The sequence below is a fragment of the Anomalospiza imberbis genome, chromosome 4 (assembly GCF_031753505.1).
Source record: "Anomalospiza imberbis isolate Cuckoo-Finch-1a 21T00152 chromosome 4, ASM3175350v1, whole genome shotgun sequence".
Lineage (NCBI taxonomy): Eukaryota > Metazoa > Chordata > Aves > Passeriformes > Viduidae > Anomalospiza > Anomalospiza imberbis.
The window spans coordinates 71660921-71688422 of NC_089684.1; the positions used below are offsets into that span (position 1 = coordinate 71660921).

Genomic DNA, 27502 nt, shown 5'->3' on the forward strand with positions numbered 1-27502 from the left:
TCTAAGTCCCAGTGTCCAACCTAGCCTTGGACACTCCCAGGGATCCAGGGTCAGCTGCAGCAAATCTGGGAATTCCAGCCCAGCCCCTCCCCACCCTCAGTGCCAGGATTTTTTTCCATAAAGGAGAAATTCTCTTTCTTCCAGCTATGCTTTGTTTCAGGAACTGCTGCAGCTCCTGGAATGACGGGATTGGGTGAAATGATCCTTTTATTCCCAGGATATCCAAATGATGGGTCCCTCTTGGGAAAAAGGTTGGAGTTCCAGGGTGGTGAGAGGGAAGAGGGATAGAACAGGCTTAAAGTGACAGGAAAACTCTGGATAATCATGGCAACAGGTTTTCAGGTGGGAATAAGCTCCTTTTCCAGGAAAATTTCAGGATTTGGTAATTTGAGGTTAAATTTATCCACAAGGGATTCTCACCCGGGGGTTGTGCCTAGTGGGATCCATGAAAAAGCTGGAAAAGGAGCACAAATCCCAATCTCAGAGATCGTCTGGGCCATGGATAAACCCCCGGAGATGCTTTGGGATACCTGGAGGGAATTTTATCCATCCCCTGGATAAGGGAAATTCCTCAATCCATTCTTTGTCGATGCATTGGTTTCCATGGCTTTCCCATTCCCAGATGGAGTCATATCCAGCACCATCAACATTCCAGCCACTCCCCTTCCCTCCTTTTTATGTTTTCCCTGTTTTTCATTGGAATATTGGTCAAAATCCACCAAAAGCTCTAATCCAGCTCTTTCTCTTGGGGCTGCAGAGGATTCCGTGGGTAAGTCCTGGGATGAATTCAGTCATTTACCTTCTATCCCAATACCTGTGGAATGTCACAATGTCCAAATAGAGCCTTTGAAACAATAAAATGGGAAGTGACAGAAGGAAAATTGGGATTTCCACCCCCCCCAAAAAAAGGAGGTGGCAGAAGCCTTGGAGTGAATTTCCAGAATATTCCAATTAAATCCAATGTCTATCCATTAAATCCCGCGCCATTAGCTTCAATTTTAAATCAAATAAAACTCCATTTGGAATCCTCCGTGAGGTCACCGAGCTGGAATTCTGTGGCCTCCTAAAAAGAGACACCAGAATTTTCCAGGAATTTTTCATGGATTGCCAGCAAAGCGGTCTCAAAAATGGGATTCCTATAAAATCCATAGAATATTGAGCCATCATAGTCTGTATTTCCTCCTGGAATGGTTTACACTGGGAATAAGGCAATGGGAGTTGGTGAGAGCTGAGGTTTTGTGGGATTTTCCCTTTTTTTCATACAAGGGTTGTGTTTTTCTGGAGACCTGAGCACCGCTGAGTTTTAATGGAAAGATGGGAATTGTATGGATTCATTCATTTATCCACAGGTTTTGTTGGGATGGGGAGGTTGGGAGGTGCTGAGATAAAACCAGGAAGTCAATCCCTGTCTCTCAAATCCCAGAAATTTCCAGGGAAAACCTAAAATTGGGGCATTTCAAGCTGTTAACACCAGAGTTTTTGGTTCATTCCCTGCATGGAAATCCAGGGAAACCATCCTCTGAGGCCAAAAATTCCCTAAAAATGCTCCAAATTCTTGGAATATTCTTCTTGGAGCTCTACCTCATCTTCCCATGAGGAATAATACTTTTGGGAATATCCACAGTGGCTGTAACACCCAGATTTGGGCTGGGAGCATCCCAAAAACCTGGAAATCAGGGATAAGGTTGATGCAGGGTTCGCTTCCCAATCTGGGAGCTGATGCTGTTTTCTCGGGATTTATTTGTGGAAAATGAGTAACTTTGGGACCTCTGGCTGCAGGAGGAGGAATTCATCGACTGGTGGAGCAAATTTTACGCTTCCACAGGAGAGAGGGAAAAATGTGGATATTACTTGGAAAAAGGATTTGACACCTTGAAGGTGAGTGACCTCCGTCGGGTTTGGATCCTTGGAATTCCACTCTCCACGGTTTCTTTGGGATTTTCAGCATTTTTTCCCATCTTGGTGCAAAAAAAACCCAAAACATTTTCCCCAGGTGTGGAAAATTCTGTTTCCTGAGGAAAAGCCTTTTGGGAAACTTCTGGGAATTTTCCCTTGGGAAGTGGTGGAGGGAGTGGGGAACTGCCACCTTGGGAAGGGTTTGGGAATGAGAAAAGTCAGGGATTTCCCAGAGAGGAGGGAGATTAAGGCACAAGAAATGCTAAATTTAACACAAACTCCTAAATGGGGAAGATTTTCCTTGGTTTTAAGGAAAATATTCCCAGCTGGAAGATCTCTATCCATGAAAACCCCCCCAGGAGACCTTGGCTTTGTCTGGGTCATTGGGATGGGCTGGAATTTATTGTGGGTTTCCCAAATTCTCCTCTTCTCATTGCTCCAGAGGGAAATAAAGGGGAAAATTCCCAGAAATTTCTCCCTGTGGGATGAATTTTCCCAGGATTGAGGAATTTGGTTGGAAATTTTTTCCCTGCTCCATCTTTTCCTCCTCAGGTCTACGACACGGAGCTGGAAAATGTTGAGGAATTTGAGCATCTCTCTGACTTCTGCCACACCTTCAAACTGTTCCGGGGGAGATCCCAGGATTCCAGTGACGACCCCTCGGTGGTGGGGGAATTCAAGGTGGGATGGGCCCTCTCCCCCAGCATTGTGTCCGTCGGGGTGGGAATTGTGGGATCTTTAAAGTCCTTTCCAGCCCAAATTGTTCCCTGAGTCCAGGAATTGTGGGAGCTGTGGAATCCTAATCCATGGAAGTGAACAAGGCAGCTTGGAAGGGGCTTGGAGCAACCTGGGATAGTGGGAGGTGTCGCTGCCTATGGAAAGGGTGGGAATGGGATGGGATTTAAGGTCCTTCCAACTCAAACCATTCGAGGATTCTGGAGCTGCTCTGCTCTGGAGCCAAGCTGGGAGAGCTGGGAATGTCCAGCTTGGAAAAAAGAAGGATCTGGGATTAACTTTGAGCCCCTTGCAGGGCCTGGAGGGACTCCAGGAGAGCTGGAGAGGGACTGGGGACAAGGCCTGCAGGGACAGGACCCAGGGAATGGCTCCCACTGGGAAAGGGGAGATTGGGCTGGGATCTTGGCAAGGAATTCCTGGCTGGGAGGGTGGGCAGGGGCTGGGCTAGAATTCCCAGATTTGCTGTGGCTGCCCCTGGATCCCTGGCAGTGTCCAAGGCCAGGTTGGATACTTCGGCTTGGATCCACCTGGGATAGGGGAAGTTGTCCCTGCCCATGGAATGGGATGAGCTTTCAGATCCCTTCTCACCCAAACCATTCCATAATTCCATGATTCATTCTGGTCATTCCAAGTCTTCTCCCATTTACATGCGCTCTTCCCTGAATTTCCGTGTCCTTCCCAGGGTTCTTTCCGGATTTACCCTCTTCCCGACGATCCGCGCGTTCCGATGCCTCCCCGGCAATTTCAGCAGCTCCCGGCCAGGGGACTCCAGGAATGTCTGGTCCGGGTTTACATCATCCGTGCCTTCGACCTCCAGCCCAAGGATTCTAATGGGAAGGTATCCCGGGGGGAATGCTCCGGGTTGGCTCCTGTAGTGGATTCTTGCAACAGCTCAGCCCTTATTGGTCAAAATTGGGTCAAAATTGGGTCAAAATTTGGTCAAAATTTACAAGTTTGCCCTAAAATTTAGGAATTTGTTTCTGTTTTCTGCCCCCCACCTTGGAATATCTAGGAATTCTAGGGGGCAAGTCTTCCTTTGCCCACTGGGATTTTTCAGCATTAGTTCTGTGAGTTTTGAGTTTGGTTTTATTTATTTTTTTTTTTTTGGTGTTTTTGTGCTGAAGGGAATAAAATCCCATTTTTCCCAAAATTCCCTTCTTGCAAAGGTTTGCTGGTCTGGAAGGGAAATTCTGGGAAAATGGGAACTGTGTAGGTCCAGAACTCCCCAAAATTCAGGGAAGGAAAAAATCCTTTTTAATTATCTTGGTTCCACTGGAAAAGAGGGGAAAATTTAAGGAATACTGTGGGAAATATATGAGGAAGTATCTAAGAAAGATAGATGGGAAAACAGTAAATACACATGGAAAATTTATGGAAAAATAATGAATAGACATGAAAATGTATGGAAAAACATATGGAGAAAGTATATGGAATATATAGAAAAATAGATGCAGAAATTCCAACCACTTTTGAATTTTCCCCAGTTTTTTTAAATGGATTTGGAATGGAAGTGTTTAATTCCTAAGAAATCCACCATGAGTAATTCCTGAGGATGAAAAAGAAGGAAAAAAATATGGGAGTTTTTCTGTTTAAAACCCCAAACCAACCTAAATTTGATCCTAAATTTCCCCTGGGATGGGAATTTTACGGAGGCTGATCCCAGCCCAAGGAATACCTGGGTGCTCATTCCATTCCCTGAGTGCTGTTTCCCATCCATTCCTTAAAAAACAAATCAGCAGGAAAAGGAAAATCTGGGAGAAGTGATGAGAAAACTTGGCCTGGGCGTTTTCTCCAGGGAATTCTTGGATGTGACTGGGATGGTGGATCACTGTAGATCCAGGTAAAGTCTTTTAGGTGGAATTGGATCTTTCCCTTGATTTTTTTTTCCTTCTCCTGGCAAAAAACCCAATTTGATTTAAATTCCCCACTTTCGAAGTTGGTGCCGAATTCCCAGAATAATTTTATGTGGGAGAGGGATGGGATTTGGAACTGCCTATGGAGCAGGGTGGGACTGGAATCCCATGGGATTTTTGTGTTTCTTTTTGTGCCCACCTCCAGTGTGATCCCTATGTGAAGATTTCCGTGGGAAAGAAATCCATAAATGACCAGGAAAATTACCTTCCCTGCACTCTGGAGCCTGTCTTTGGGAAGTAAGTATGGATTCTGTTTGGTATCCATGGAATTTCTTGGATGTCCTATTGAGGAAATTGTGCGGGGCCAACTGGAACTTCCCATTCCAACACCCATTTCCAGGTTGGAGCAACCTGGGATAGTGGGAAGTGTTCCCTGCACACGGCAGGGATTGGGAATGGGATAGATTTTAAGGTTTCTCCCATCCCAATCTATTCCATGATTCCCTTGGCTCTCGTTCACCAGTCCCTGGGATTTCTGACCTGTGGATTGCGGAGCTGGAATTCCATAGTGGAGGAATCTGGATCATCCCATTGTTGGGAAAGAGTCTGGGGAACTTCTCCTCATCCAGGAATTTTTGATCTAATGTCTGAAGGAAAAATGTGAGGAATGGGGAGGAATGGGACACATCCACATGTTCTGGAAAAGGATTATCCATGGATAATTGAATTGTTTCCCTCAGAAATGGGATAAAATTCCAAGGATAATGGTTTGTTCAGGGAAAAGGTGTTTGGCAAGACTGGAAAAGGAGCAGGGAAACTGAGGAAAGCTCAGTTCCATGGGGTTTTGTTCTCCCAGAAAATCAGAGAATCATGGAATAGCCTGGGTTGGACAAGACTCGTAAGGATCATTGATCCGACTCCTTCCTCCTTCCCAGGACAGTCCCAACAATCCCACCCTGTCCCTGGGAACACTGTCCAAATGCTCCTGGAGCTCTGGCAGTCTTGGGAATGTGGCCATTCCCTGGGGAGCTGTTCCAGTGCCCCACCACCATCTGGATGAGGAATCTGTTCCCAGTATCCAACCTAACCCTCCCTGGAACAGCTCCAGCCATTCCCTGGGCACTGTCCCAGAGATCGGAGCTGCCCCTTGGGATGAGCTCCAGGCTGCCAAAATCCAGGACTTGGGGCACAAGCAGGGATCAAATCCTGCTTCCCATAAAATCCATCTGATTTTCAAGGCAAAGCAAGAGGAAGAGGGAGATGAATTTAAATGAGATCTTGGCAAGGAATTCCTGGTTGGGAGGGTGGGGAGGGGCTGGGCTGGAATTCCCAGATTTGCTGTGGCTGCCCCTGGATCCCTGGCAGTGCCGAAGGCCAGGTTGGACATGGGGGCTTGGATCAACCTGGGACAGTGGGAGGTGTCCCTGTCTATGGGTGGAGTGGAATGGGATGGTATTTAAGGTCCTTTCCCACCAACACCATTCCAGAATTCTGGAGTCAGACTGGAAATGTTCCCCTGGAGAAGGGAAGGCTCCAGGCAGAGCTCAGAGCCCCTTGCAGGGCCTGAAGGGGCTCCAGGAGAACTGGAGAGGGACTGGGGACAAGGGACAGAGGGACAGGACCCAGGGAATGGCTCCCACTGGGAAAGGGGAGATTGGGCTGGCCCAAGGCCAGGTTGGACACTGGGGCTTGGATCCACCTGGGATCGTGGAAGCTGTGGAATGAGAAGGTCATTAAGGTGTCTCCCAATCCAAACCATTCCATGATTCCATGATAAGCGAAGCCAGCACAACACAGCCATGGCCTTGCTGGATCAAGGTGATGTGGAAGCTCAGGGACTCTGATCCATCCCATCACCGGTGGGTTGGGATGGGGTGTGGGTCCATTCCCATGGAATTCCAGCAGCCCGATCCTCTTTTCCCAAGCATTTCCCCATTGCCGTTTCCAGGATGTTTGAGCTGAGCTGCACCCTGCCCCTGGAGAAGGACCTCAAGGTCACCCTCTATGACTATGACCTCCTGTCCAAGGATGAGAAGATCGGCGAGACCGTCATCGACCTGGAGAATCGCTTCCTCACCAAATACGGGGCTCGCTGCGGCCTCCCCCAGACCTACTGCGTGTGGGTTCCTCTGTGCGCTTGGCATGTCCGTGAATCCCGGGATTGGGATGCTGAGGTGGCCACGGGATCACAGCAGTGTTGTCCTGGGGGACCTGGCTGAAGCTGCGCATCCCAGAGTCCTGGTTCTCATCCAGGGAGGTCCTGTTGCATCCCTGGTGGCTCCTGGTGACCTCGGGCTGAGGACACCCCCAGAGATGTGGCTTTCCCATCCCAGGAACAGGAGATTGGAGTGGGATATTGGCAAGGAATTCCTGGTTGGGAGGGTGGGGAGGGGCTGGGCTGGAATTGCCAGATTTGCTGTGGCTGCCTCTGGATCCCTGGCAGTGCCCAAGGCCAGGTTGGACACTGGGGCTTGGATCAACCTGGAACAGTGGGCGATATCCCAGCCCGCGGCACTGGATGAACTTTAATGTCTGTCCAACCCAACCCATTCCACGATTCCATGATTCCATGATTCTGTTTGGTTTCAGCTCCGGCCCCAACCAGTGGCGAGACCAACTCCGCCCTTCCCAGCTGCTCCACCTCTTCTCCCTGCAGCACAACTACAAAGCTCCCACCTACAAATCTGACCGGATCATCTTCCGGGATCAGGAATACGTCCTCTCTGAGCTGGGTAAGATGTCAGGCATGCTTTGGGATAGCTGAATTTCCTTGCTCCAGACAAAGGGATGGAGCTGGACGTCATGGAGACATCACCAGCTTTGAGTGATGGCATTGTCCACATCCTCCTTCTCTCTGTCCACATTGGTTCTAAGCCATTCCCAAGCTTGGCTGTGCTCCAAATCCTGGGATCGAACCCAGACCTTCAATCCAGGGACATTGACCTTGGGTTTGTGGGAAGCTCCAAACTGATGTTTCAAGTGCACGGAAACATCATGAGGAGCATTATGGAGGCCAGGATTAGGTAGTGGACGTGTCCTCCTCCTCCTCCTCCTCCTCACTGGCCATGTTGGCTCTGGACTATTCTCAAGCTTGGCCATGCCCCAGATCCTGGGATTGAACCCAGACCTTCAATCCAGGAGCATTGACCTTGAGTTAGACCAAACCTAACATCTCTGGATTGGGAACAAGAAGCTCCAACCTGATAATCCAAGTGCTGCCAGAGCCAGAAGAGCAACTCTTCCATTGGAATCTCATTTTGGGAATGGTCACTAGAGGGAGACAATATCCCACACACAGACCTGGGAATTCTTTTGGGATTTGGGGAACTCAGGGAACAAACCCAACTTCTATGAAGAGGAGAAAAGCCCCGGACTTCTGGGGAGGAGTTTTTGGTCTGCCCATGGCACCTCCCCCTGACCCAACATTCCTGGGCCAGGAGGCTTTTTTTGGGAAAACGCTGCTTTAAGGCACAAAAAGAGGGTTTTAGTCCCAGGAAGAGGTGAAATCCCACTGGGCCTGGCCCAGGAGCTGAAGTTTGGAATAATGGAATGGTTTAGGTTTGGACAATAAACGTGATCCCATTTCACCCTCTCCATGGGCAGGCACACCTCCCACTATCCCAGGTGGATCCAACCTGGCCTTGGATACTTTCAGGGATCCAGGCACAGCCGCAGCTTCTCTGGGAATTCTCTTCCAGGGCCTCCCCACCCTTAGAGCCAAGAATTCCCAATATCCCACCTAGATTTTGGTTGGATTTTTTAAGGCCACCACACCCAAGATGTCACCAGAGACACAGAACAAGGCACAGCCCAGGGCTGATCCCTCTCTTGGGAAAGTAAGCATGAATCCCTTCAGGAATTCCAGTTTTCCTCTGGGGAGGAGGGAAGCAAGGAATCCTCATGGAAAAGTTTTCCTGGGAGAACTGGGTAGGTGTTAAAATGTGTTCCCCCCATGGCAGCGCCTGCTGTCACCTTCTCCGGCTTTAACGGCAGCGAGTTCAAACAGCAGAACAAAGCCCGAGGCTTGACCCGGAGCAGATCTGGAATCCAGCTGCAAGCTCCGGACGGGGAATAAACTGGAGCTGTTAAACACGAGAGCCAGGATTTTACAAGCCCCTCCCCCCGGCCCGTTATTCCATAACTCCCAGATTTTGTTGTTCTCTGAGAGGGGCTCATTCATTTCTTGGCGCATAAAGCCGCACGTGTGCGCACACGCCAGAATTCCAGGGTTTGGGAAATGGTTGGGAATTAGCCAATCATTTGGTGGTTGGAGTGGAGTGTGTCCTTGCCGAGGAAGGAGCTGGGATATCTCACTGGGATTTGGTGGAGTTGGAATGATATTTATGGAGCACATTGTGTTTCAATTGTCCTGGAAGTTGCATGACCAGAGTGGGGTGAAGTCCCCCAACCCCAGCCTGGGATTTTGGGATTGTTTGGGTTGGAGTCAGAGAAACAGGGAATCTTTTAGGTTGGAAAACACCTTGAAGATCCTGGAATCCCAGAATTCAGATTGGAAAAGACCTCCAAGATTGAGACCAACTTTGTCCAAGTGTCCTGTCCGGTTGTTCCTGGGACACCTCCAGGGGTGGGGACTTCACTGCATCCCTGATATCCAAGGATAGGGCATCATGTCCCATCCCAGGAATGGGATGGGGAGGCAGGAGTTGACCATTGGCTGTACTGGGATGGATCCATGGATGGATCCAGACCAGGAAGAGAAGGCAGCAATGTCCATTATTGAGGAATCTTGGCCCATCTGTGGTGGGATCAGGTTGGTGTGAAGTAGGTCAGGCAGAGGAGATAATTCCAGGTCTTCTGTGGATGGAGGACCACAAATATCCTGGAGGGACTGGAGCAGGGACTTGGACCGGAGTAGGAACTCGGAAAAACCCCCTGGCTGTGCTTGTGATGTTTCCATGTCCTTTCTCCTCCTCCCATTCCCGTCTTTCACCCCAAATCCCGCAGAGAAGAAATGGCATCCCACTGGGACCTCATTCCTGTCTGCCCAGCTGAAGATCCTGGATGGATTTAAACTGTTGGGAATGGGAACATTGGCAGAGGATTGATGGGAATCCTGATTTCCAGGACTTTAGGAGACCTGGATTCATTGGATTCTCCTTTCCATGGGATCCAGCTGGATCCTTGTCATGTTTTTCTGGCTGTGATTTGTGAGGTAGTTGCACAAGGGTCTCCATGGGTTTTCCCACTGGGAATGGTATCCCTGTGCCCAGCAGGGTTTGTGGTGATGGATTTGGGAATGGAGGCTGTGCTGCTCCAGCTGTTCCTGGCCAAAATTCATCCCTCTTCAGAGTGAGAGGGATTCACTCTGCTCTCTTCCCTGTGGCAGAAGATGGAAAACCCCCAAATCCGCACCTGGGGCCGGTGGAGGAGCGGCTCGCCCTGGCCGCCCTCCGGAAGCAGGGATTGATTCCGGAGCATGTGGAGACCCGGGGCCTTTACAGCCCGCTCCAGCCGGACATTGAGCAGGTGGGTCCTGGAATGTGGCCGGGATGTGCCCAGGAGCGGCATCTCCTGATCCAGCCGTATCCAGGGGGAGAATGCTGCTGGGAATGTCTGCCCTGGGATACGGGATTTTCCCTGGGAAGGGAGGTGGTTGTTCCCTTCGGCATATGCTCCAATTTTTAAATTAAATTTTACTTGATTTAGTTTAATTTAAATTAATTTTACATTTTTGGTTTAAAAGTGCTACTCAGAATTCTTCTCCCAGAATCCTGGGAATATCCAGGAATTCCTTGGACACCTCCAGGAATGGGGATTCCAAACCTCAGTGGGCGCTTCCAAGGCCTGACCACCCTTTCCATGAATAAATTCCTGCTGATGTCCAACCGGAGCCTGAAGCCATTCCCTGAGGCCATTTCCATTTTTTTCTGTTATTCCCTGGGATCAGATCCCAACTTTCAGGCAGTTGTGGAGAGCCAGAAGGTCACCCCGATCCCTGTTTTTTCCAGGCTGAGCCCCTTTCCCAGCTCTCTCAGCTTTTCCTGGTGCTCCAGCCCCTTTCCCACCTCCCTCAGCCGCTCCTCAGGATTTACATTCATCAACACATTCCCAACTATCCCTCAAATAATTTAAAAATAACCTTTAATGCCACTTTTCCATGGAGGAATCCTCCCCTCCCACCCAAGGGTCCCAGATCTCCCTGGGGAGGTTCAGGTTTGGAATCTCCCAAGGTTTCAGGGCTCTGTTTTTCCATGCAGGGAAAGCTCCAGATGTGGGTGGATCTGTTTCCCAAATCCCTGGGACATCCCGGCCCCCCTTTCAATGTCACTCCACGCAAAGCCAAGAGGTAACTTCCCATTTCTTCCTCATCTTTTCTTTAGGAAAGGAGTTGGGAATGCTTGGAAGCCTCAGGTGGGGATGGATTCATCCACCTGGATGAGGGACAGGTGTGGAATAATCTCCAGGAAAACGGCTCCCGCAGGGAAATCTATCAGTGGGACAACCGGGCTTCCAGGTGGATGAGTTTTCCGCCTTCTCATGGTTTTATTCCCGGATTTTCCAGGTTCTACCTGCGCTGCATCATCTGGAACACCAAGGACGTGATCCTGGACGACCTCAGCATCACCGGGGAGAAGATGAGCGACATCTACGTCAAAGGGTGAGTGTCCCGCTCCGGAGCCTCCTGGATTCCGGAGGCTGGAGCTGCAGGAGTAGCAGGGAAGGAGTTAAGGTGGTCCTTGGATTGGTATTGCTGGGATAGAATTGGATTCTGCTGGGATGGAGGGATCATCATGGCTCTCCAGTTATGGATCCATGAATTTCCAACTGTGGATTCATATCTTCAAGTATGGATCCACACTTCTCCAACCATGGATCCACACCTCTCCGACTATGGATCCACACCTCTCCAACTGCGCATCCACCTCTCCAGCTATGGATCCACACATCTCAGGCTGTGGATCCACACGTCTCCAGCCATGGATTCACACCTCTCAAATCATGGATCCACACCTCTTCAATCATGGATCCACCCTTTTCCAGCCATGGATCCACACCTCTCCATCTCTGGATACAGAGATATGGAGATACATCTTTTAGGAAGACACGTTTCTGCTGAGCTCACAACCTTTTTCTTCACACTTTTGGGATGATCCCATGGCAGTATTTTTCCTTGGACTACTTGGATGTTCCTATAGTGGGATAAGATATAGAAGCAGCCTGGCCATGGGGAGAGGAGCTCGTTGTCTACTCATTCCCAGCTCCTTTCCCATGCTCATAGGTTGGATTATTTGCATGGCTGCTTTCTTTGGAATTCCCTTTATTCCTGGAAACAGCCCCTCTGGCACCTTCCCTTCCCTTCCCTTCCCTTCCCTTCCCTTCCCTTCCCTTCCCTTCCCTTCCCTTCCCTTCCCTTCCCTTCCCTTCCCTTCCCTTCCCCATTTAGGATTTATCTTGTGTCCAATGGTGCAATCCCAGCCAAGGGAGTTCCTTTTTTTTGTGCTTTTTTGAGATTTATGGGCAGGAAGAGGCAGGATTTGGGAGCAGACTGTAAATCCCTGGTTTACAATCCTGGTTTCCCCCCTGTAAATCCAGAATGCCGTGCAGTTTTCCTGGTATTCCCATCAAGTCTGTTGTTATCAGCTCCGGTTGAGCTGTTCTGTGTCTTTTGGGGCTCCTAAAAGTTGTGCTGCTGGAAAAGCGGGATCATCCAGGGGTTGCTGAGATCTCTTTCCCAATTTTTAGCATCCAAGAGAATCCTGCAAGGCTTGAAATGAGTAAAGCCTTGCTCAGCTTCCACATCTTCCAGCCCAAGGAAAGTCATCCTGAAAAAACCTATTGGGAATGGGTGAAATGATCCATTTGTGTCTCAGGATCTACCTACGGATCGGGAATCCTGTGGAGAAAGTTCCTTCCGTCCATTGCTGCCTCTGGAACCTGCCTATCCTAGATTGGGTACTAGGGAAAAATTCTTCATGGAAAAGCTGTTGAGCACTGGAAAGGATTCCCAAGGAATGTTCAGGCTGAGAGAGCTGGGAATATTCACCTGGAGAAGGGAAAACTCCAGGGAGAGCTCAGAGTCCCTGAAGGGGCTCCAGGAGAGCTGGAGAGGGACTGGGGACAAGGCCTGCAAGGACAGGACCCAGGGAATGGCTCCCACTGGGAAAGGGGAGATTGGGCTGGGATCTTGGCAAGGAATTCCTGGCTGGGAGGGTGGGGAGGGTCTGGGCTGGAATTCCCAGATTTGCTGTGGCTGCCCCTGGATGCCTGGGATTGTCCAAGGCCAGGTTGGATGGGGCTTGGATCCACCTGGGATAGGGGAAAGATGTCGCTGTCTGTGCCTGGGGTGGGATGGGATGATCCTTAAAACCCTACCATCCCATACCATTCCATGATTCCGTATTTCTGGACTTGCTAGCTCCAGCACTGATTCATCTCCCAGCTCTGGGACTGCTGCATTCCCTTTCCCATCTCCAGGTTTTCCTCACCCCCAGCAGCCATTGGGATCAGGAATATTCCATTTCCCACTCGCTGATGTTGTGACATTGGGCGAGATCCCAAATCCTTCCCACAATCCTGATTTTCCATAGGCTCTGTTTGTCCCTTGCAGGTGGCTGGTGGGACACGAGGAGAACAAGCAGAAGACGGATGTCCACTACAGATCCATGGGAGGAGAAGGGAATTTCAACTGGAGATTCGTCTTTCCCTTTGATTATCTCCCAGCGGAGCAGATGTGCTACGTGGCCAAGAAGGTGAGTGGTCCTGGATGGAATTCCTGCATCCCTGTGGGAATCCTGGGGTGAAATGGGAATGTCAGACTTTCACAAGTAGAGCCGTGCAAAGCTTGGCCTTTCCGTGGTGTTGGCAGCAAAATTTTGGGAATTTTGTTTAAAAATCTGCATTTGGAAGCAAAATGGAGTTGGAATTAGAGGTGATTTTTTGGAGAGACTTATCCCTCTGGGAAAGATTCATCCAGGCTGGAGCAGGAAAAACACTGGAGCAAGTGTCCAAATGCTCTTGGTCGACAGGGTTATTCCAAAGCTGGAGATGGCGATTCCATGGGGATGGTTTGGTGGGAACCTCTGTTTTCCGGCATGGAATAATGGGCATTGTGTTGTGCAAAAACTTCCCAAAAATGCCAAAAATGGGGAAAAGAAAGACCTGACTCCAAATTCCTGATGGGAACATGGGTTGGGATGTGCCACGGGAAGAAAAGCTTTGAATTCAGGGAGATGATTGGATTGGGAGTTGAAGTGGATGGGGTTTTTTGGATGGGATTTTGATTCCCTTGTTCCTCCAGCTGCTCCAGGTGTTCCTTGGATCAGTTCATGGGAATTGCACGGATGGAAGGAAACAGGAATGGGGTTGGGATGGGTGCACAGAATGATGCAGTGGAAAACTGGATGATGGAAATGATGAGAATCAGGGAAAACTGGACACCAAGCAATAGAGGAGATCAAATAATTTAAATTTCCTTCACCTGGAGATTAAAGGGATTAAGAGGAATAATCCAATGGAAATTCCCTATTCATGTCAGGGGGTGGAATCGGGTCATCTTTAAGGTCCCTTCCAACCCAAACCATTCCATGATTCTGTGACTTTTGGCTCTTTGAGGTCTGTGGACAGCAGGGAAAATCCTGGCTTCCTGTGGCACCTCCCTGGAGGCTCAAAGTCCTTCATCCACCTCATCCCGAGCCTTCATCCCTTGAGGATGCTCAGATTTGGGACACCAGCAGGAATTTCCTCATGGAAAGGGTGGTCAGGCCTTGGAAGTACCCAGGGATGTTTGGAGCCCCCATCCCTGGAGAAGTCCAAGGAATTCCTGGATGTGGCACTGAGTGCCAAGGTGGGCATCGATCCCAAGTTGAACTTGATGATCCCAGAGGATTTTCCAACCTCAGTGATCCCATTATCCCTGCTCCCTGCTTTTGCTCAGCCTCAGTATTCATGGAATATGAGGTGCCCAAAGATTTCTGCTCGCAATGGGACCATCCCTGAAACCCACTGTGATCCCCAAAACCCACTGAGATCCCCATCCCATCTTATTTTCCATGGAAGCAGCGCCTCGGCCGGGAAGATGCCAAGCAAATCTCCCATCCCAGTCAATTCCCAAATTCCAAAGCCCTTGCTGGGCAGTTCCAATGATTGACAGAATCCCAGCTAGGCCCATTTCACGCCTCATATCCCACAGATCCCAAGTACAGGGTGTACTACATCCAATTATCCTGCTTGGAAAAAGCCTAGACCCCCTCCATAAACCCCTTTAAGCAAATCCATCCCACTGTGCCGATCTGGAATCTTTTCCCACCACATGGCTTCCAATGCTGGATCCGAAAATAAACACCTTGTAAAAGCTCTCTGTAAAGGCTGGAATAATGAAGAAAAAGCCAGATAGAGCATTCCGGCCCCAGGAATTTTTTGATCTTACCATGTGCTGTTTGAACTCCAGCTTGGTTCCTGCGGCCGTAAAAATCCCGGCTGGAAAGGCAGGCGCTGGAAGGTGGAATTTCAATCAAAGGTTGGGAGTGACTGTGGGGCATTGGGAGCTGCTCAAAACCACCTGTGCCCAACCAGGCCGGGAGGGAAAGGGTTTTCCAATGATTCTCCTTTTTTTGCTCCATGCTGGAGCTCCCAGGAGCGTGGCCAGGTGGATTAGGAATCATGGAATTATGGAATAATTTGGGTGGGAACAGACCTGAAAGCTTAGCCACTTCCATCCAGGGACAAATTCCACTATCCCAGGTGGATCCAACCCCAATGTCCAACCTGGCCTTGGACACTGCCAGGGATCCAGGGGCAGCCACAGCAAATCTGGGAATTCCAGCCCAGCCCCTGCCCACCCTCCCAGCCAGGAATTCCTTGCCAAGATCCCAGCCCAATCTCCCCTTTCCCAGTGGGAGCCATTCCCTGGGTCCTGTCCCTGCAGGCCTTGTCCTCAGTCCCTCTCCAGCTCTCCTGGAGCCCCTTCAGGCCCTGAAAGGGGCTCTGAGCTCTGCCTGGAGTTTTCCCTTCTTATTCCAACGATCCCAATTCTCCCAGCCTTTCCCACAGCAGAGCTGCTCCATCCCTCTGATCATCCTCATGCCTCCTCTGGATCGCTCCAAGAGCTCCAGGTCCTTTCCATGCTGGGATTTCCAGAGCTGGAATTCCTGTAGGTGAGGACTCCATGGGTCATCCCAACTCAGGTTGCAAATACTGTCGCCAAAAAAAACCAAGGATTCCCCTGGATAAGATGGTGTCCATGTTATTTTGGTCTGATGGGAATGCCTGGGGTGCTTGGGAGCCTGGAAATCCAGGGAAAACCATTGAAAACCCAGGGAAACCCAGTGCCACTCTTTTTCCTGCTTTTCTGAACCTTCCAACCACTTCAGGATGGTGTTCCGTGACTTTCCTGGCTGGGTTAATGTTATTAAGATTTTTCTTCTCCTTCTGAGAGGGGAATTTCTCCCAATCCAAGTTTCCAAAATATTTCCATGGAAGAGAAATAGTCCCATCTTTAGGACAGCTCTTAAGAAAGCATGGAAATGCTTTTTTAATGCTTTTCTCAGCATTCCTTTCTAATTTCCATCTTTGTTCCCGTGTTTTTTTGGTGCCATCTTCCTCTTCCAGCCCTGGAAAATTCAAACCATGTTGGCTGCATGGGAAGAGCACATTCCCAGGTTTTTGAGTCCTGCAGGAAATCAGTTTCTGGGGTGGAAAATGAGAAAATCATGGAATGATTTAGGATGGAAAAGCCTTCTAACACCATCAGTTTTGCCAAGGCCACCACTGACCACGTCTCCAAGTGCCACATCGAGAGGCACTTTTTTTAAGTGCCTCTTAAATCATTCCAGGGATGGACATTCCATAGTTTCCCTGTGCAGCCTCTGCATGGCTGGACAACCCTTTCCATGAAGGAATTTTCCCTAAAATCCAGCCTAACTTGGAAATTTAAACTTTGGATTCCCAGTTAAGCGTGTTACCGTATGGGTCATGGGACAACCAGGACAATCCGAGGTTACCTGGATGTGGATCCCATTTTCCCAGGCATCCACTAAGGGAAGAGCTCGGCTCCCACAGCCCGCAGGTGCCATGGGGTGGAAAATGCATGGAATTGCTTTTGGAACGTTCAGCTTCCCATGCCAATTCCCGCAGCAGCTGGATGTGGTTGCCACATCCAGATCTGGGAAGTTCTGTAGGGTAGGAAAGGGTTTGCATGAAATGTTGGAGCAAACGGCATCCCCATGGATGTGTCAGGCCTGGTTTTGGGATTCCTATGGACATAGAGGGGCTGGAGCGTGTCCAGGGAAGGGAACGGAGCTGGGAAGGGGCTGGAGAATTCCTGAGGGAGCTGGGAAAGGGGCTCAGCCTGGAGAAAAGGAGGATCCAAAGGGACCTTCTGGCTCTCCACAACTTCCTGGAATGTTTGAACCAGGTGAGAACTGGGATCTGATCCCAGGGAAAAACAGGATAAGAGGGAACGGCCTCAGGCTGTGCCAGGGGAGGCTCAGGGTGGACGTCAGCAGGAATTTCCTCATGGAAAAGGTGCTCAGGCCTTGGAAGTGCCCAGGGAGGTTTGGAATCCCCATTCCTGGAGGTGTCCAAGGAATTCCTGGATGTGACACTCAGTGCCAAGGTGGGGATTAGACACAGCTTGGACTGAATGGTCCTGGAGGGATTTTCCAACCTCAGGGATTCTGTGACATCCAAGGGGAGTCTCCTGAATGTCCAGGACTCCCAAATTCCTGCAGGATGCACCTGAAATGGGACTTTTTGGGAGTAGACTTCCTCTCCTTCCCAAAAATCAGGTTTTCTCTTTTGTATTCTGGAGCACATCCACAGTCCGGGAGAAATGCAGCCCTGTCAACACTTTCCCGGGAATTGGAGCCGATTTTTTCCCTGCTGCTTTATCCACAAAAACCCATAAAATATCCCAAAGCCTCCCCTCGCTTGGAAAACAAACCCCCACACAATAATTCCAGCCCTTTTTCCCCATGGCTTGGACAAGGCCGGGATATAAATTTCGCGCTCTGTGTTGTTTTTATAGGGAATGTTCGGAGCTCCATTTAATCACGGAAGCGAATTTCACGCTGCCTTGAAAGGGACCCATAAACTTCACTCGGCATCAAATTCCCTCTTCCCAATTCCCTGTTCCTTTTCCTGCCTTTCCAGCGGAGCTCTGGGTGTTCCTAGCTGGACAGGGCTCGGAGCAGGGAGGTTTTGTCTCCGGCAAAGTGATATTTTATGGTGTTTTTATATTAAAAAAAAAAGTGTGTGTGGGGGGGAATTTGGAGAGATGGAGCATTGAATTCCCACCTGGAAACGGTCAAGCCCCACCTGAGTTATCCCTGGAATGCCGGGATGTTGTTCTGAGAGATTGGGATGCAAAGCCAAGGTTTTGTTCCCTTTTTCCTTGGACATTGCAGTGGGAAGGATGAAAGGTGGAATCCCAAAGTCTGCTGAGTTTGCCAGCAGTTCCATGGAATCATGGAATGGTTTGGAATGGGAAGGACCTTAAAGCCCATCCAGGGACACCTCCCACTGTCCCAGGTGGATCCAAGCCCCGTCCAACCTGGCCTTGGACACTTCCAGGGATGCGACAGCCATGGCTTCTCTGGGAATTCCATCCTAGATCCTCCCCACCTTCACAGCCTGGAATTCCTTCCCAATATCCCATCCAACCTTTCCTTCAGCTTCATTGTCCTGAGGGACATGGATCCAGTTGGGATAGGTGGGAGATGATCCCGAGTGCGAGGTTTTCCTCAAGTTTGGCTCCACGTGGATGGGATGGGACCATGAGAAATTCCAATGAATCATTGGATAGTTGCATCAACCCAGAAGGGAGCATGGGATGCGCCTGGAGCATGGACACATCCATGGAATGTGGGAATGATGGGATGAACATCTGAGTCAGGAATTCACTGGGAAGAAGAGGCACCTGGAGGACATGGAGCTCATGGAAGTTTCCTTTCCAGGGAACATTTCAGCTGGGAAATGAGGTGGTCTTGAGGGTCCCTTCCTGGCCAAACCAGTCCATGATTCCGTATTTCCCACTTTTCCAAGCCCAGCTTAGATGGGTTTCTCCTGGAGAGACAATCTAAAGGAGCTGGTGGTGTTCACCTTGGAGATGGATCTTCTGCCACCTTGGAATGGAATTTTCCAGCTCCTCCTGAGGTCATCCCAACTTTGTTATCCATGGATCCATGGCTCCTGGATCTTTGTGGATCCCTTCTTTCCCCAGTTTCTGGGAAAGGGACGAATCAACATCAACTCTTCCCCTTTTTTAGCAGTTTTAATTCAAAATGGCTGGAAAAGCTGGGAAATATCCCCCTGGATAAACACCCATCCCAACCCACTGCAACCAGCACAGTGGAGAGAGGGAATTTTCCATGGAATTCCTTTGGGATTTCTGGATTATCCAATATCTCAAATGCATCCATAAAATGCTCCAATGCAAAATTCCTGGCACATTTTCCCAAAACCGGGCAGGGAACAGAGCAAAATTGAAACAGAACCATCCAGGGGGATCTCTTAAAATGAATCCAATGGGATTGGAGTGCCCACACACTCCCATCTGGAATATTTGTGTTCCTATGGAATGTGACACGTTTTTCTGCCTTTTTTATAATTTAATATTGGATGAAATAATGAATCTGAGTCTTGGGGTGAATTTATGGAGCGACGGGTGAATAATACTGGAGTTTCCTGGTTTTAATTAAATCCCGTCATTTCTGACACTTCCAGGAGGAATTGCCACTGGGACACCCTTGGAGGGGTGTCAGGAATCCCACTGGGATTTTCCTGCTTTTTGCTGGAGCCAGGAATAACAATCCCAATAATCCCTTGGCTTTGGGTGGGATTTTGTCCTTCCCAACATTTCTTTTTGGACATCAGGTGGAATTTTTTAAATGGAAAGTGTGGAAATGCCCAGGGAGGTTTGGAGTCCCCATCCCTGGAGATGTCCAAGGAATTCCTGGATGCTGAGCTGGGGATTGGGCACAACTTGGACTCGCTGGTATCCCAAAAGGCTTTTCCAACCTCAGGGATTCTGGGATTCTTAATCCTAACTCCCAGGCACCTCAACAGTGGTGTTAGATCCCTGTTAGAAAAAATTCCTGATTTCACACATGGAAATAGTGACACAGATTCCGCTTCCCAGGCAGTGGATATTCCTTATTCTGGGGTGCAGAACTGATGGATAACTTGGGAATGTTCCCCTGGAGAAAGGAAGGGGCTCCAAGAGAGCTGGAGAGGGACTGGGGACAAGACCTGCAGGGACAGGACCCAGGGAATGGCTTCCACTGGGAAAGGGGAGATTGGGCTGGGATCTTGGCAAAGAATTCCTGGCTGTGAAGGTGTGGAGGGGCTGGGCTGGAATTCCAGATTTGCTGTGGCTGCCCCTGGCAGTGTCCAAGGCCAGGCTGGACATTGGGGCATGGATCCACCAGTGTGATATTAGCAGATTCCTGGTATACCATGCAATCATCCTTTCCATATCAATTTTCCATAATAAATTCAGGAGCCATAGGTGGCCTGAAGGTGGGACTGGCATTTGATGGTCTCAGGTTGTCCCACTGCCTGTGACAGACCTGGGAGCAGATTGGAGCCATGGTGGATCCAGAAGGGGAGGAATCCTTGGTAATTCCCTACCGCAAGTGCTGATTTAGGCGTCAATCCCATATTTTTCCATGAATTAAGAGGAAGGCAAAGTTTAGCAGTGCCAGCACTCAACGCTTATTGTTCTCTTCACCTTGGAGAGTCACCCTCATTGGAATTGTGGGAATTTCTGTTGCTCCTAAGAATCCTGTTTGGGATCCCATGAAGCCATTTCCTAAATTACATTAAATCAAATTAAATTATTTAAATAAAATTAATTACATTAATTTAAATAATTAAATTAAGGCAAAAATTTTTGCCAACACCTTCCAGATGCATCTTGGGATTTCCACTCATTATCCTTATCCAAGAGTTTTCCAGAGCCTGTGCTCCTGCAGATCCACAGCAGGACACCCCAGGAATTCCAAGATTTCCAGAGCCAGGCTCTGTCCAATTCTTCTGATGAATCTTTGATTTTCCATGGTTTCTTTCCTGGTGGGATTTTAGGAACACTTCTGGAGCTTGGACAAGACGGAAAACAAGATCCCACCACAGCTGATCCTCCAGATCTGGGACAACGACAAGTTCTCCTTTGACGACTATTTGGGTAAGTTGGGGATTTTGGGATCCATCCCAAAAAAGGGAAAACATCACTGGCACAGGTTGTCCGGACAAGCTGTGTGTGCCCCATCCCTGGAAGTGTCCAAAGCCAGGTTGGATGGGGCTTGGATCCACCTGGGACAGTGGAAGTTCGGAGTTCGGATTGGAATGGTTGGGGTTGCCCAAACTCCATGGGATCAGGGAGCATTCCATGTTTTAAGGATTTTCCCACTAAGAATGTCTCACATGGAATGTTCTTCCCTGCAGGGTCCATCCAGATGGATCTCAACAGGATGCCCAAGCCTGCCAAGACGGCAGAAAAGTGTTCCTTGGATCTTGTGGATGATTCCCTGTCCTCCAGCCGCTCCGTATCCCTCTTCGAGCAGAAAACTGTCAAGGGCTGGTGGCCCTGTGTGGCTGAGCAGAACCAGCAGAAGATCCTGGCGGTAAAGTGACCTCTCCATGTTTTCCCTTGGACCTTTCACTCCAGTTCCCATCCCTGGAAGTGCCCAAGGCTTTAAATTCCTTCCCAGTCCGAACTGTTCTAGAATTCCCTGAAATCTTCATTCAGTTCAAGCCAGGGCAAGAAATTCCATTTCCAACTGGAGATTTTGTGAATCCAGCTGGACCAGCTGTGGTTGGCTGGAAGTTTTCTGGCAGTGTGCAGAGGAATGATCGGTTTTGTGGGATTTTTCACCCTGGTTTTTGGAATGCGCTACCGAATTTGATTCCGTATCACGACTATTCCCAACAATCTTGTGTCCTAAACACCAGGAAAAAATTCCAGCTGTCCCAGAGATAGATTTAAAGGTGTCTGGTCTCCTGTTCCAGGTTTTGGTGGATTGAGGGAATCCAGGCAGGGAATTGGGTCATTCAACCAAAAAACCCTGAGTTGGTTCCAGGGAAATCAGGAATCAGGGAATTGGGAAGACTGGATGTGGCACTCAGTGATGATCGGTCACAGCTTGGACTTGATCCCAGAGGTTTTGCCAGCCTCAGCGATCCTGGGATTCTGTGGTTGCCCAAATTTGGGTGTCAGTGTGATCTGGGATTTCCTGGAATATCTACAGTGACAGGTGAAGGATCTCTGGGATCCTGGTCATTGTTGGGAGTGGCTTTGTTCTGCCTAAAGCATATTTTCTTCCCCTAATCCCTATTTTCCATCCCATGTTCATTCCTCATCTTTCCCCCTGTTTTTTGGATAATAAATAAGTTTTTGTTTAACGCATCCAGGGCAAACTGGAGATGACTTTGGAAATCGTGGCGGAACAGGAGCACGAGGAGCGTCCGGCTGGGATAGGACGGGATGAGCCAAACATGAACCCCAGGCTGGAGGATCCCAAGTAAGAACACCCCGAATGGAAAAGCAACCACCAGGGCATGGAATTCTCAAGGACCAAATGGGAATTCTGGGCTGGAGGGAATTGGGCTGAACTGGGTTTGCAGCTGGGTAGGATCCACTCTGAACTGGTGGGGACTGGGAGGTCTGGAGGACCAGTTCTGTGGAACTGGGAGGCTGGCCTGGACCATGAATCCAGTGGGATTTGGGAGGTCATTCTGGACCATCAAGGAGGACACTGGTGGGATGTATCCAGGAAGATGGAAGAGCTGAGCCAGTCCAGGGGGATTGGGAGGTTAGTCTGGAGCATGAATCCAGTGGGATTTGGAGTCTGGTCTGGATCACCAATCCAGACTTGGGGGGACTGATCTGGACCACCAGTCCAGTGGGATTGGGAGACTGTTCTGGATCACCAGGGAGGATGGTGATGGGACATACCCAGAGGGATGGAAAGCTGACACATTCCCATGGGACTGGGAGGCTGGCCTGGATCACCATTCCAGTGGGATTGGGAGGCTGGTCTGGACCATAAATCCAGTGGGATTGGGAGGCTGGAGGACCACCAGTTCAATGAGATTTGGGAGACAGGTCTGGACCACCAAGGAGAACATTCATGGGATGTATCCAGAAAGATGGAAGACCTGAGAGTAGTGGGATTGGGAAGCTGCTCTGGACCACGAATCCATTGGGATTGGGAGTCAGGTCTGGATCACCAATCCAGCAGGATTTGGGAGACTGGTCTGGATCATCAAGGTGGACATTGATGGGACATCCCCAGAGGGATGAGGAGTTGACACATTCCAGTGGGATTGGGAAGATGGCCTGGATCACCAATCCAGTGGGATTTTGAGGCTGGTCTGGGACCACGAAGGCGGGTGGGATTGGGGATCCAGGAGGATGAAATTCCAAGGTGACCTCCCCTTCCCTTGGCTCCAGGCGTCCTGAGACCTCCTTCCTGTGGTTCACATCACCGTACAAGACCCTGAAGTTCATCCTGTGGCGCCGCTACAAGTGGGTGCTGATCCTGGCCATCCTCCTCTTCATCCTGCTGCTTTTCCTGGGAATCTTCGTCTATGCCTTCCCGGTACGGAGCGGTTGGGAGAGGACAGGGATTGGCTGAGATCTGAGGGGTGGTGGACTCAGGGGGATGGAAAAATCCGTGCTGAGGAACACAGTGGGTTCAAAAGGGACTTTTTTGGGTTTGGGATCCTCATGGAAAACATATGGAGGGGTTGGAGCATGTCCAGGGATAAGAATGGAGTTGGGAAGGGGCTGGAGCGCCAGGAAAAGCTGAGGGAAAGGGGTTCATCCCAGAGAAAAGTGGGATCGGGGGGACCTTTTGGCTCTCCACAATTCCCTGAAAGTTTGGAGTCAGGTGGGATTTGGGATCTGCTCCCAGGGAACAACAGGACAAGAGAGAAAGGCCTCAAGTTGTTCCAAGGGAATTTTAGGTTGGATATTGAGGAAAATCCCTCATGGAAAGTGGTGTCCAGCCTTGGAGCAGTGGTGGAGTTCCCATCTGTGGAATTATTCCTAAAACATCCAGATGTTGCATTTGAGGACATGGATAATGATGAACAATGGTTGGGGCTCTTTTCCAACCTCAACAATTCCGTGATATCAGGAATGGTGGAGATCCCAAAAAAACATGGGAAGGTCATTCCTGGGGTGTCCTCAGCAACATGAAGTGCTGGCACTGGGACAAATCCCAAAGTTTTCTGGAATGCAGAGGGAAAAAAAGTCTGAGATAGCTTTGCCAGAGGATGGGAAGGAGCAGCGGGATCCAGAGGAGATGAGGAGGCTCCAGCAAGTCAAGGAAAACTGGGAATGCTTCCCATCAGTTGGACACTGAGATGGTGCTGGAGGGAGGGACCAAATTTATTCCAAGGGTTTGAAGAGGTGGGAATTTATCTTAAAAATTTTTGGGAAGAGCAGCTAAAATCCAGGAATGACTCCCGGTGCTCGTCAAATTCTTCCAATGATTCCCTTATTTTTCCAATCATTCACTCGGCTGTGATTCTTCCAGTGATTCCCTCATTTTTCCAGTGATTCCCTCATTTTCCAATCATTCCCTTATTCTTCCAGTGATTCCCTCATTTTTTCCAATGATTCCCTCAACTTCCCAATGATTCCCTTATTTTTCCAACAGTTCCCTCATTTTCCCAGTGATTCCCATGTTTTTCCATCCTTCCAGAACTACGCTGCTATGAAACTGGTGAAACCTTTCAACTGAAGCTGCCCCCGTGCCTGCCTGGAAATTTTGGGGAGGAATTTTGGAAGTGGAGAAGGAACAGCCTCATCCAGGCCTCCAGCTGCTGCCAAAGACTCCGCTTCCCTTTGGAATTCCACCCGGGAAGCATCACCTAACCAAAGCCTCCATCAAAATATTCCTGGTTTTCCAGCCTTCTCTGTTTTGTTTGAGTTTTCCTGCTGCTCTGGTTGGTAAATCCCAAATTCCAGTAAAAATCTGAGGAGGGAGCGGGAAAAGGACCTTTCCATCCATAAGCTGGGAATGTGCAGAGGATCCTCAGGGCAAGATTTAGGATTTTCCAGCCTGTGCAAATCCCACGGATTCCAAGCACTTTTCGTTCTCTGATCCCGCCTCAGTTTCCCTTTTCCCTGTATTATCCCATTTATGCATTGTGAACCTATGGAAAATATGTTGGAAAACCAGAATCCCTGGGATGACATGTTGCATTCCTAAAGCTGAAATCATGGGAATGGGAAAGACTGTGGTGCAAAACCTGGGATTTGGAGTTGGTGCTCCACAAAATCCCAGTTTCTCTTGGATTTTGAGGCCTTTGCATTCCATCATGGAATTCTGGAGCTGGTTTGCCTTTGGAGCTGCTCCACAATCCCACAGGTCTCCCATTCCAACTGGGAGAGGAATTCCGGGAGCAGCTGGGCTTTGATTTCTTTTTTCTCCTGCTGTCTCCCAGCCACTTCTGTGGGAATTCTTGGCTTTTTTAGTTGCAGTATTTGCAGAATCCCAGAATCCCTGAGGTCAGAAAGGAACTTTGGGATCGTTCAGTCCAAGCTGTGCCCCATCCCCACTGAGTGTCACATCTGGGAATTCCTTGGACACTTCCAGGGACGGGGATTCCAAAGCTCCCTGGGCACTTCCAAGGCCTGACCACCCTTTCCATGAGGAAATTCCTGCTGATGTCCAACCTGAGCCTCTCCTGGGACAACCTGAGGCCGTTCCCTCTTTTTATGTTATTCCCTGGGATCAGATCCCAACTCCCACCTGGCTCCAAATCTTCAGGGGGTTGTGCAGAGCCAGAAGGACCCTTTGGATCCTCCTTTTCTCCAGGCTGAGCCTCACTGATATTCCTTCAAAATCAGCCAATTTTCCCTTGTATTCCCAAAGATTCTTATGGAAAACATCCCAACCCATGCTTGCCTCTGCCAGGCATTAATGGAGCAAAAAACCTGTCCCAGGGCGGGATTTGTTTCCCAAACAAATCCATGATTCACAACCTGCTCAGCCTCCCACAGATCTGATGGGAATGCTGGGACATTCCTGCTTTTGCTGTTCCCTCCTCCTGTCCCTGGAGCGAGATTATCCCGTGGGATGTGGCACTTGGGTATTTGTGACCTTGGTAGGGTTAGACTTGAGCTCAGAGGTCTTTCCCACCCTGGATGGTTCCATAATTCCATGATTCCCAGAGTTTTCCAGTGCTGGAGGATTTTAATCCTCAGATTCTCATCCTGCAAGGAATCTTCTCCCATTCTCCCACCAGAAAAATCCCATTAATATCCAGCTGCTCCGACACCTTTGCTAATTTGGGATCTTCCCATCCTCCCTTCAGTAGGATGAGCGTTATCCTTGATTCCATGTTTTCCTTGGAAGCTGTGGCTGCTCCAAACGAGTGAGGAGCTGGGAAAAGTGATCCTGAGGGATCAGTTTCCCGGGAAAAAACCGCTGATGGCAGCTCCTGCCCCGCTCTGGCTGGGATTTTAAGCCAGTGCTTAAAAAATCAGGAAAACAGCCCAACTGCTTTGTTGGATGGGGATGTAATCCATAGGGGATTAAATCCCAGGATTCTCTTTGAAACATCTTCCAGAATGCACAGGGCAGCTCCTTCTCCATGTTTTCCACACAGAAAATGCACGGCTTTGGGATTTATAGGGATTTATAGGGATTTATAACCCCATCAGCTGCTGCTGAGCTTTGGCTGTTCCATGGCCCCCTTCCCAAAAGGTGGAGTGAGGAATCGGCTCCGGATTTGCACATCCCAGGGTGGAGGTTTTGTTTTCCGTCATTAAATGCTTCATTTTCCTTTGGTTCTTCCCTAAAAGCCTCCACGCACCCCCCATCCCTGTTTATAGCCATCATCAAATCACCAGGATTGGCTCCAATTTTCCAGAGGTTTTATTATCCCAAAGGATCTGAGAAGCTGAGGATAAAAGTTGCTTCTGTTTGGCCCTTGCTGGGATTGGGAATTTGGGTTTTATGGGAATGTTGGTCCTGCTCCTTTCCCACAAGAATCCAGCTGTGCCAGAGGGAATCTGGAATTCCCTGAGTGCTCTCCTGGAATCCACAGTGGGAATTTAAGTCCAATATCTCTTGGATTTGCAGGGATTCTGGGATTTCCCATCCTGGTGTAATTCCCCGTGATCCCAAGCCAAAAGCCCCAAATGGATGTGTAATCCATGTTGGAATGCCAAATGTGGGATGCTCATCCCCCATCCTATCGGGAACACAATGGTCTATCCCAGAAAGACAAGGAATCAAAATCCATCCATGGGTTTCCTTTGGAACGTCCAAGGCTGGCTTGGATAAGGATTGGAGCCACCTGGGATTGTGGAATACCTGGAATGGGATGGGCTTGAAAGTTTGGGATTCACTCCAGAGACACTTCCAGTGGGAAATCCTATTTTATTCCCAGCATTCCCCTGGCAAACCTGGGACAGCAGCGATGGGAAAGAAAGATCCAGGGCATCCAGTTCCATAAAGACAGGGTTTTCCAGCAGGAAATCTGTGGTCCCAGTCCAATTTTCATGCCAAGAGGATCCTGGTGGGTAAATTCAGGTTGGAGCATCTGGAAAAACCAACTCCATCCCATTTTTTCCCCCTGAACAGCCACATCCAGCTCAGGCCTGGTTGTGTCTCCTCCAAATCCAGGTGGAAGCTGTAGAAAGAATTCCCTGTGGCTTCTGGTTATCCAGGGAATTGGATGGAATTTTTTCTGGATCACTTGTGTCTTCCTTATCTGCAATAATCCCCAAAGCACTGTGATTCCCAAAGAAATGCTCTGAAACATTCCCGTTTCCCAGTGTTTTGATTGTGGGGATGGAATTACAGCTCCTCTTGGGAGTGGGAATGGGAAAATCGGGATTGTGGAAAAGGGAAAAATTCTGGGGAATCCTCAGAGTCCCTAAAGGGGCTCCAGGAGAGCTGGAGAGGGACTGGGGACAAGGCCTGCAGGGACAGGACCCAGGGAATGGCTTCCACTGGGAAAGGGGAGATAGGGCTGGGATCTTGGCAAGGAATTCCTGGCTGGGAGAGTGGGCAGGGGCTGAGCTGGAATTCCCAGATTTG

General features: G+C 49.4%; 1 protein-coding gene across 5 annotated transcripts in view; it reads left to right on the top strand.

Annotated features, from left to right (window-relative positions):
• DYSF (dysferlin) overlaps positions 1–27223 on the top strand; it is a 71224-nt gene extending 44001 nt beyond the window's left edge. For all 5 annotated transcript variants that reach the window (XM_068189165.1, XM_068189167.1, XM_068189163.1 and 2 more), the window contains 15 exons: positions 1780–1878; positions 2449–2577; positions 3314–3469; positions 4690–4781; positions 6433–6603; positions 7074–7216; positions 9832–9971; positions 10703–10791; positions 11008–11103; positions 13054–13195; positions 20526–20625; positions 20886–21064; positions 21852–21961; positions 22894–23041; positions 24152–27223. In XM_068189165.1, coding sequence (XP_068045266.1) covers positions 1780–1878; positions 2449–2577; positions 3314–3469; positions 4690–4781; positions 6433–6603; positions 7074–7216; positions 9832–9971; positions 10703–10791; positions 11008–11103; positions 13054–13195; positions 20526–20625; positions 20886–21064; positions 21852–21961; positions 22894–23041; positions 24152–24190 — 1833 coding nt within the window. In that variant the 3' untranslated portion in view covers positions 24191–27223. The remainder of the gene's footprint in view (positions 1–1779; positions 1879–2448; positions 2578–3313; positions 3470–4689; positions 4782–6432; positions 6604–7073; positions 7217–9831; positions 9972–10702; positions 10792–11007; positions 11104–13053; positions 13196–20525; positions 20626–20885; positions 21065–21851; positions 21962–22893; positions 23042–24151) is intronic.
• Positions 27224–27502: the final 279 nt, after the last annotated feature.